This window comes from Lytechinus pictus, chromosome 2, assembly GCF_037042905.1.
Source record: "Lytechinus pictus isolate F3 Inbred chromosome 2, Lp3.0, whole genome shotgun sequence".
NCBI classification, from domain to species: domain Eukaryota; kingdom Metazoa; phylum Echinodermata; class Echinoidea; order Temnopleuroida; family Toxopneustidae; genus Lytechinus; species Lytechinus pictus.
The window spans coordinates 41,694,802-41,705,888 of record NC_087246.1 but is presented as its reverse complement, the minus strand read 5'-3'; the positions used below and the strand labels follow the sequence as shown (position 1 = coordinate 41,705,888).

Sequence of the window (11,087 nt, the reverse complement as noted above, 5' to 3'; positions counted from 1 at the left end):
CCTGGATGGGAAGAACATTGAGACCAGAGGAGAGACGTCATGGAACCTAATCAGGTAAAAACAATCCAGGACTTTTACAGTCGTGGAAACATCAGTGCAGATGTCCCCAATGTGAGAAGTGCCATCAAGGAAAGTGGTAGCATCATTGGGAGAGTCATGGCGGTGTCACTTCCCTGCGCATACCAACAGTTCAGGGAAACATTTCCAGAGATCAAGGTTAGCTTTTTAAAATTTAAGAAACTACGACCGAGGCATGTTTTACCCCACACACAAAATCGGTTCCGAGAGTGCCTCTGCGAATATTGTGTGAATGTAGAATTGAAATTGAAAGCCGTTAATAAACTAGTGTGTTCAAACAGAAAGGCCGACTTGCAGATCAGCAACAAGTATGAAGCGTCCTGCATGACATTGTGTCCCACATCTGGCAGTGAGGACAGGAAGAAGAGGTGCTTGGACAGAGAATGTCTAGACTGTGGCACAGAACAAGTTACCAGCCATCTCCAATCTGTTCTCAGTGAGTCGTCAGAGAAACCAATCCAGTGGCAGAAGTGGGAGAAAAACACACATAACGGACAGTTTTGGCGTACAATGAAGGTAACAAAAGACGGAACTGTACAGGATCCCGTTGACAAGTAAGTCGAAGAACTTGGTCCATTTTCAGTGCATCTGTTTAATGCTAAATGGCAGCATGATCAATATCGAAATGTCACCCAAAAGCTGCCAGAAGACACAGTTGTTGTTTGTATGGACTATGGTGAAAATTACACATGTCAAGCTCAAGATGCCCCACAGGGGTATCACTGGACAAACACTCAGATCACCATTCACCCTGTTGTTGCGACGTATTCTTGTCCCCATCCAGACTGTGGGAAGAACGTGACTGACTCCATAGTGTATCTCTCAGATGACCTGAAGCACGATCAACACGGCGTACACATTTTTCTGCACAAGTCAGTCAACATTCTCCAAGCAGATGGGATCAAATTCTCACGGCTTTTGCAGTACTCTGACGGATCACCAACGCAATACAAGAGTAGAATAAACTTTGTCGACTGCTCATTCTCTACCAATGACATGAACATTGTAACTGAAAAACATTTCTTTGGGAGCCGTCATGGCAAAGGTCCATGTGACCGTGAAATAGGGGTGATAAAAAAGTCGGTGAAGATGGCCGTTGCTGCAAGCCAGGTTACAGTGTGCACACCATCGCAGCTTTTCAGTGTGTGCAAACAGCGGTTGACCCTGCCTCGTCAGGTAGATGATGGACACATCCATACGAAGAGGTTTGTCTTCGTCTCCAAAGAAGAAGTAGACAGAGACAGACCAGAGAGAGCAGCTGTATGACCTGTGAAGGACACTAGAAAAATACACTGCGTGAGAGGCATGTGTCCTTATACCATGAAGGCAAGAGAGCGGAGTTGCTTCTGCACAGCATGTAGGAAGGGGGAGCAGTGTCCTTACGAAGAAATCTCTGGGAAATGGAAAACGGTGAAGCTCATTGGAGTGAAATGTGCTTCAAATATTGCTGACAACACTGAGAGCACAACTGGAGATCTTGTCAATGAAGTACAACCAGAACCAACCGCTCAACCAGAACCAACCCCTGAAACAGAGCCAGCTGACCAGGTCAAATTTAATTATGGAGACTACGTGGAAGTCAACTTCGCTGGTGGATCAACACAACCCAAGAATTTCATTGGCTTGGTAGGTTGAAAAATTGAAAACACAGTAGACAAGAGTTATAATATGTGGCAATTTGTTACCAACTAATTGTTCATAAGAATTTAGGGATAATGAGGATAATGATATTGGGCAAGTCCAAGAATTCGCGTGCGTTACGTATGGGACATTTCAGAGGCTTTAATGACCTGAAAAATAGTTTTAAATGACTTTGATTAGATTGAATACCCTCATGATGGTAGACATCTAGGAGAAGAATAATCATGCAAAAAATGGTGACATATGACCTTGACCTTTTAGAGAGAAAAGATGTGCCGTTACGTATGGGACGCAGAAAAAAGACAATTTTTAAAACATTTTTTTCAAGTTGAGAATTCTCTGAAAGTATTTCATTTGACAACTTGTTACTAAGTGTGATAGAAGTCACAATACTCTAGTATATATAAAGCAAGTTTCATGTCATAAGCCAAAACCCTCTAATTACAGACTCTAATTAAACAAATTAATGACATGTTACGTATGGGACAATTACGTATCCATGGGACATTTTGTCCCCATAGAGAATGTACACAATTTTCCCCATAATTCAAAAAATGGAAATAATTCAAAATACGGAAATAACAAATGAGTTTCTTTCTTTTAAAATGTTCTATTGAGACATATTTGATATGACTGAAAGGGAAATAAGCCATTTCAACATTTTTTTCTTGTTTTTCATGGTTTCATGAATTCCTTATGTATTTCTATTGTTTTTTTTTTTTTTCATATTTTTCCATTTTCACAATTTTTTCGCTTTGATTGTTTTCATTTATCAGTAATCATAACAAATCAGTCTTTAGAAATAAAGAAAAGGTAAATAATCACTTTTTAGAGCACTCTTGAAATTTTGTTTTTCTCCATTCACTTTGTACACAAATCTCCCCATTGACATTGTGTGTAAATGTCCCATACGTAAAATATGTTGTCCCATACGTAACAATTTTTTAATTAACTTTTAATTAAAAAGTAAAAGCTATTTTTGAAACTTTTTGTGGTATAACATTTTTATACTTAATAAATTAGAACTTCCCAGAGATGCAACAATACAAGTGTTGTATTATGACAAATAACTTAAAAAAACATCCTCAAAATGTTACGTATGGGACATTCCATCCTTGGACAAGCCCTAATTTGCATAATTAATTGGATGACACCACTTTTTTCCCCCAAAAGTAATAAGATGATAGGTGGTCCATGTCCCACCTATGACTAAATCTCAGAAGATTTGTTTTCATTTTCTATGAGTTTTTATAATTGTCCCATATGTAACGCCCATTTTACCAATTATGCAAATTAGGTGCCCCAAATTAGCATAAATATGCATATTATCAAAATTTTCTTAATGAAATTTTAAAATTCCACATTTGGGCTTTCTTACCCCACCAAAGATAACTTCTTAAATTAAAGATGAAATTTTGCCTTCTAGGGTGACCTTTTCTTGGACTTGCCCATTATTGATGATGATGATGACGCATGATAATGATGATGATAATATAATGCACGATAATGGTGATAATGGTAATACAGTGCACTCTCGTTATAAAGAATACTGACATAACAAAATTTCACTATAGTATAGAGAAGTAAAATCTCTGGTTCCATATCTTGGATTTTCTTTGTATTGTTTCTGCAACCCGATACAAAGATTTTTTTTTACAAAGAACAAATTTGATGGGCCATAAGGACTTCCTTATATCGAGAGTGCACTGTAATAAGAATACCATTAATAAATAATGAAAAAAGTAGAAGAATTTCAATATCAAATTCTGATTGTGTTTAAACTATTATTTTTAAATAAGTCATATCACAGAAACTCCTTTGACTGCAATAACGACAAAAATAATTAAAAAAAATATGAAGAAACTGTCCTTACAGAAAATTAAATGTCAATCTTCTGAACGTACAAACACAATTTTAAAAATACATACATTGTTCTCTTCCTCCCACTTACCTGCCCCCTTTTATAGATTGAAACTTTAGATGAACCACGCTCTGAAGTGGAGGTGTCCTTCATGAGATCCAAGGAAAAGTTCTATGTCTGGCCATATGTTGTAGATAGGTCTTGGGTCCATTTTAATGCTGTAGTGAGGAAGCTACAGCCCCCATCAATCAACTCTCATGGTCACCATGTCTTTGCTGAACATGTATGTTCACCAGCCAACACTGGAATCACTTTGTAAGCATATCAGCATTTTTAACAAATTGAGAAATAATTTTGCACGTTTTCTTCTTTATTCTCTGTTTCCATTCTTTGTTGTATCGTAGTACTTTCAGCACTGTATTTCAAGTATTCTTGTGTGAAGAAATTGTGTATTTTATTAGAATGTGATATGATCTTTGTAATGCATAAAAAGAAAAAAACACACACAACAGACTTCAAATTGTGTCATTGACAAATTGTTTTATTGACCAATGTTTTTACCAATAATCTCACTTCACTCGTTAAATATCGCCTTATTGGAATTTTTAAGAACTACATTTAACATAGTTCTTGTTTTTCATCATAAAGTTTTGCTCCATTGTGACAGTCCTGACTCCTATACTTCATCCTGTCTTTTTTCCTGCTTCCTTTTCATTTTTTTCCAGATAAAGCTCCAGATGCATCCAAGGTTGTCCAGTACTTTGCAGTAGCGTCAGGAGATTTTTCCTGTCTGAGTTGGACTGCTGGATTTCAGCTCACTCCAGTCTGTGGACATCATATCTTCCAAGCATACTTCAACTGTTAGACTGGCCTACTATTTTTCATATTGTGAAAAGTGGGAATCATAAGTTTCTGTTAACTATAAAAGAAACCTCCAAAAATAATGTTTTGCTAACTAAAATGAGAAAGCAGGTTAATACCTACATAAGTTTATACATTCTTTCTATGTATCTTCTCTCATGCTATGTAGTAGAATTGAACTGAACATTGGTCTTGATGTTATTTTTAAATTTTTTTTCTTGTTATGTACAGTATATAAAAGCTTAATTCACTTTGACATTGAAAGTTAGTTACTTTAGTACAAGGGTTGACCAAATGGTCAAAAACTTAAAGCAAGTGCTGCTATACTTTGCTGCTATTTCTGACAAATGATGCTAGATATATTGGGTTTTTTTGCGTCCTGAGTTATGCACGCAAACCACTCTGTGTGCAGCAAATTGGCATCATTAAGGCATCATCTTTGACCATTTCTGCATCGTTGGGGGTACCCATGATTGGAGCCATGCACATATCGATTGTTAGAAGGTTGCAGGGGTTGCCACTACAAGCTAAGCTTGACTGCGTGGCAACCCCAGAAAACAATAATAACTAGAATTTTAATTCGTCATGAGGACGAATTAGGTGATCTGTCTCTGATTTCATGATCAGGAAGACAATCAGCATGTTTATTGAGATCTATATGATCATCATGATGAAAACTGAACTTCTCTTACGAAAAGAACGTGTTGAATACTCTTGAAAAAGAGGGAAATGAAAAAGTTGTGTGAAAAAGTGTAGGTCATACACATAATTGTACAGGAACATTGTACATTAAAAGGGATTTTAATCTCTTTTATTGTCCAATGTTTTATTTAATATACATTGTAATGGTCATAAAGGACCATTTGTGAAATGTTGAAAAGTAAGAAAAAGAAAAAAAAATTCTCATGTTCACCCCGGCCCCCTGGGCTCGAACCCTGGACCCTGAGGACGCAAGGCTCATGCCTTACCCATTGAGCTACACACTTCCCATAGACTTACACATAAGCAAAACAAGAGGATCTCAAATCCAATTTTGCAAGTGAAATACGGGCATGATCCCGGCATCTGATCGGAAAATGAAGACCACACTAGCGATAGCTTACAATCTCAGCTACAACATACTCCAAGCTCAGAGAAAACCGACAAAAAGAAATGGAGATATGGCTCGCGAAATAGAGGAATGTAAAATCCAGTTTGGAGAAAAAGTCATTTCCCATAGAGATTGCACACAAAATGAGCGAAAATGACATACCCCTATAAATCGAAATTTTCAGGGATAATCCGTTCCTTGAAATGTAAAAATGCCAACTCATCAGATAGAGTGAGTCCTCGGCTACAATATATAAGAAACTGAGCGAAAATTGAACAATATTTATGGAGTTAGAGTCAAATTTGCATAATTATGATGACGTTATAATTAGCAAAATGGGAATTTTGAGTTCCGACGCCATTTTGATGACGTCATGATAAACTTTCAGGTCTAATGTGACATGAAATCATATCTCCCATTCATATTCTATTCGAATATGAAAAAAAAATTGGGGGTCAACGGACTTCCTGAAGAGCTATAATGAGTTTTGTATAGGCATGTTTTTGCACATATATTGTATATGGTTAGTGCGCGCGTGCTGTAAACTTTGATGGAGGCTAATTCCGTTATTAATTGTCGTAGAAGGTTGATCAAGGTATCAAATTACTCAGAATTATATTATCAATGCATTGATATTTAAAAAGATGCCGATCCTATGTTGTATAGTGCCGTTACGCGCGAGAACGCGCGCGCTCAAATTTTTGAAATGCTTAAAATGACCTGATTCATACTCTACTTTGGTCAAAAAGTGATTTTGAGCATTTTAAAATTTTGACACGCGCGTACGCGCACGTCGTGACCTTAACATGACCTCTGATGACATGGGCAGTTGACCCTTGACCTGAAGTTAATGTGATGTAAATATTGTTAATTTTTGATAATTGCTAATGAAGATATGATTGATAAAGTGAATTTACAAAATGGCGTCTAGATGACGTCACGATGACCTTTTGACCTTGAACTTGTTTTACACAGATGACATGATAAGTCCCCATATCTGATGATATTTTGAAGAAAGTTGATCAAGTCGATTTGGAGATTTTATGGTCACAAGAAAAGGGCGGAAAAATAAAAATAAATAATAAATAAATAAAAAAAGAAAATTCGTACGAAATTAATAGTTGATCTGTCGATTGACAGATCACCTAATTATTAATCCAACATATCTTAACGTAAGGGTGCAGGTGCAAAATTACGGGGGCGCTTGGTCCTCACAATGTATGTTTTATTTTCATTCTGGTTTTTTTTTACTTGTTTTGGAAATTATGTGTTTCATTAGATAAAGAGGAAGAGCAATTTTAAAATTAACTCTGTGAATATTTATTCAATAATAATGTTTTAATACCTTTTTTAAAGGGAGAAATGAATCTTAACTGTTTGAGTGAATCTGGCAATGTATTCCATATGTCAGGCCTATGATGTCTAAGTGTTTTATGTGCTAATAGTGTTCTAGGATTGTCTAATAAAGTGAATATTCTGACAAGTCCATGTTGGGTATGAATGTAAGTTGCTATCATATGAAAAGAAATTGGTAAACACAGGAGGAAGCAGTTTGTAATGATATTTTTACATAAAAATAGCTATTTGTATAGTATGTATATCATATATCTTATACGTTTTTAGACGATAAAAAAGTGGATCAGTGTGTGAAAGATAGTGCTGTTGTCGGGAACAAAAATCCATGTCGACATGTCGCTTAAAAATTAATCCCGACATCGACAATGTCGACATGAAAAAGGGACCGTAATTCAGCCTATAGATGCTCCCTAACATAAAAAAAAATCATTCGATTGCGGCACATAACACTCTCAATCAAAAATGTGTTCACCTTGACACGAGTGATATCCTCACACACTAGATAGATCTAGATCTATATAATACAGGCTCAGTTCGGGAAAACATATTTTCACTAAGCTAGAGTGAATTCACTTCCAAAGTCACCGATTTAATCCACATTTTTTCTGAAGAATCAAGTTTTTGTATCACGATCCGGTCTCGAAAGCATTGCGCAATAAGACTCGGAGCCAATTTGAGAATCACCAATTACAACAGTGATTAGTGATTATTTATGAGGCGCCGAATGTACCAATATTATATAGAACAATTATTTGTTATATAATCATTATTTATTAAATAATAACTATTATTTATATATAATTTACATTTTATTTGTAAATAACTACTATTATATAAAATATCATTTCTAATTATTTATATATAATTCCAAGTAATACTTCATTATTTGTAAATAATAATAGTTCGACATTCCATTATTTATAAATAATGATTATTTGTTTTTCATTATTTATAAATAATGATTATTTGTTTTTCATTATTTATAAATAATGATTATTTGTTTTTCATTATTTACAAATAATGATTATTTGTTTTTCATTATTTATAAATAATGATTATTTGTTTTTCATTATTTATAAATAATGATTATTTGTTTTTCATTATTTATAAATAATGATTATTTGTTTTTCATTATTTATAAATAATTTGTTGAGTTTTCCATTATTTATAAATAATGATTATTTGTTAAATAATGAAAACGTCTACTTCATTATTTATAAATAATTTTTTCGAGTGCACCATTATTCTCATTATTTATAAATAATCATTATTTAATGTTCGAGTTTTCCATTATTTATAAATAAAGATTATTTGTTAAATAATGAAATATCTACTTCATTATTTATAAATAATAATTTTGTTTCAATATCCATTATTTATAAATAATCATTATTTATAAACAATTTTTACAGTTTGCCATTATATACAAATAATCATTATTTATATACAAATAACCATTATTTATTAAATAATGCCATTATTTATTAAATAATGCCATTATTTATTAAATAATGCCATTATTTATTAAATAATGGAAAACTCGCTATAACATGCAAATGTGGGACCGCCCATGATATGAATATTCATGATGCGATTTCCTTTCTCGTGATTTTTCTTCACAAATTTTTGTCCATTTCCTCTTCATAATGACATTTCTTGAAGCAATTTTCTAGGGATATGGTCTGATTGTAATATTCTTCATTTTCTATATAACCTTGTCTTCGTAGAAATATCAAAAAGTGTAATTTTATACGATTTTTCCTACAGTTCACAATCCCCATAGGCGCGCGTGTATCGTAGGGACAACCGGTGAATCGACGGAGTGCTCTTCATCGAAATACTACGTTGGTTGGTCCCCGGAAGTGGCGGGCGGAATTTAGCCCGAATCCTCGATGGAAGTCGATCAAGTGCATATGAGCTGAGAGAGTGAAATATCAGTGTACTTGTACAGGCCCTTCTACTTTTTATAAATATTTATTGTTGCTTTTTTTGTTAAGTTAATTTTTCCTGGTGTAGAGATAAGTTTCAGTTCTAAATGCACTTCAAATACATTTTGGAGTGTCTGTTTGAGGTGTTTGGGGCGATTTCACCCTGGCCCCAAAATGCTCGCAACGACAATACGGGGCCATGCATGGTGACCCCTAAATTTTTAAAAACTTATTTTTCTATTGAAAATTATCACAAAATTCACCAAAAGTGTGCACGAAAGCCTTCGTATTTCACTTTTAAAACTCCAAAAAGTGCCCAAATGACAAGCTTGGTCGCTTCGCTGTGTCGCTTTCAACTTGAGAACGTTTACGCGTCTGCTTCCCCCCCCCCCCCCCCCTCCTCCGAAAGAAATTCTGTATACGGCCATGCTCTAAAGAGCCTGGCACATTGATTTATGTATACTTCATTTTCATTATTTTTATCTCATTATCAACATGGCCTTACGCAGAATTTTTTTCCAGGGGGGCCGGGGCCGGAGCATGACGCGCGTAAACTTTCTCAAAAAAATCTTGAAAGCGAGACAGCCACGGGACCAAGCCCAAATGACAATCTTGGTCGCTTCGCTGTCTCGCTTTCAACTTGAGAACGTTTACGCGCGTCGGCCCCCACCCCCCGAAAGAAATTCTGTGAACGGCCATGCTCAAAAGAGCATATGGCACATTGATTTATATGTACTTTTCATTTTCATTATTTTTATCACATTATCATCATGGCCTTACACAGAATTTTTACCGGGGGGGGGGGGGGGGGGGGGGAGCAGCTAGGACGCGCGTAAAGTTTCTCAAAAAAATCTTGAAAGCGAGACAGCGAGGCGACCAAGCTCAAATGACAAGCTTGGTCGCTTCGCTTTTTTAAGATTTTTATGAGAAAGTTTACGCGCGTCCTGCTCCCCCCACCCCCCCCCCCCCCCGGAAAAAATTCTGCGTAAGGCCATGATGATAATGAAGTATACATAAATCAATGTGCCAGGCTCTTTAGAGCATGGCCGTATACAGAATTTCTTTCGGAGGAGGGGGGTGGGGGGGAAGCAGCTACGCGTAAACGTTCTCAAGTTGAAAGCGACACAGCGAAGCGACCAAGCTTGTCATTTGGGCACTTTTTGGAGTTTTAAAAGTGAAATACGAAGGCTTTCGTGCACACTTTTGGTGAATTTTGTGATAATTTTCAATAGAAAAATAAGTTTTTAAAAATTTAGGGGTCACCATGCATGGCCCCGTATTGTCGTTGCGAGCATTTTGGGGCCAGGGTGAAATCGCCCCAAACGCCTCAAACAGACACTCCAAAATGTATTTGAAGTGCATTTAGAACTGAAACTTATCTCTACACCAGGAAAAATTAACTTAACAAAAAAAGCAACAATAAATATTTATAAAAAGTAGAAGGGCCTGTACAAGTACACTGATATTTCACTCTCTCAGCTCATATGCACTTGATCGACTTCCATCGAGGATTCGGGCTAAATTCCGCCCGCCACTTCCGGGGACCAACCAACGTAGTATTTCGATGAAGAGCACTCCGTCGATTCACCGGTTGTCCCTACGATACACGCGCGCCTATGGGGATTGTGAACTGTAGGAAAAATCGTATAAAATTACACTTTTTGATATTTCTACGAAGACAAGGTTATATAGAAAATGAAGAATATTACAATCAGACCATATCCCTAGAAAATTGCTTCAAGAAATGTCATTATGAAGAGGAAATGGACAAAAATTTGTGAAGAAAAATCACGAAAAAGGAAATCGCATCATGAATATTCATATCATGGGCGGTCCCACATTTGCATGTTATAGCGAGTTTTCCATTATTTAATAAATAATGGCATTATTTAATAAATAATGGCATTATTTAATAAATAATGGCATTATTTAATAAATAATGGTTATTTGTATATAAATAATGATTATTTGTATATAATGGCAAACTGTAAAAATTGTTTATAAATAATGATTATTTATAAATAATGGATATTGAAACAAAATTATTATTTATAAATAATGAAGTCGATATTTCATTATTTAACAAATAATCTTTATTTATAAATAATGGAAAACTCGAACATTAAATAATGATTATTTATAAATAATGAGAATAATGGTGCACTCGAAAAAATTATTTATAAATAATGAAGTAGACGTTTTCATTATTTAACAAATAATCATTATTTATAAATAATGGAAAACTCAACAAATTATTTATAAATAATGAAAA

At 35.1% G+C, this 11,087-nt stretch overlaps 1 protein-coding gene across 1 annotated transcript; it reads left to right on the top strand.

The window, feature by feature from the left end:
• Nucleotides 1-1,360: 1,360 nt before the first annotated feature.
• Nucleotides 1,361-6,160, top strand: LOC129255339 (uncharacterized). Its single transcript, XM_064095851.1, has 3 exons — nucleotides 1,361-1,704; nucleotides 3,687-3,895; nucleotides 4,306-6,160. Exons 1-3 carry the CDS (start codon nucleotides 1,384-1,386, stop codon nucleotides 4,307-4,309), a joined length of 534 nt encoding a protein of 177 aa, XP_063951921.1. The 5' UTR covers nucleotides 1,361-1,383; the 3' UTR covers nucleotides 4,310-6,160.
• The last annotated feature ends 4,927 nt before the right edge of the window (nucleotides 6,161-11,087 follow it).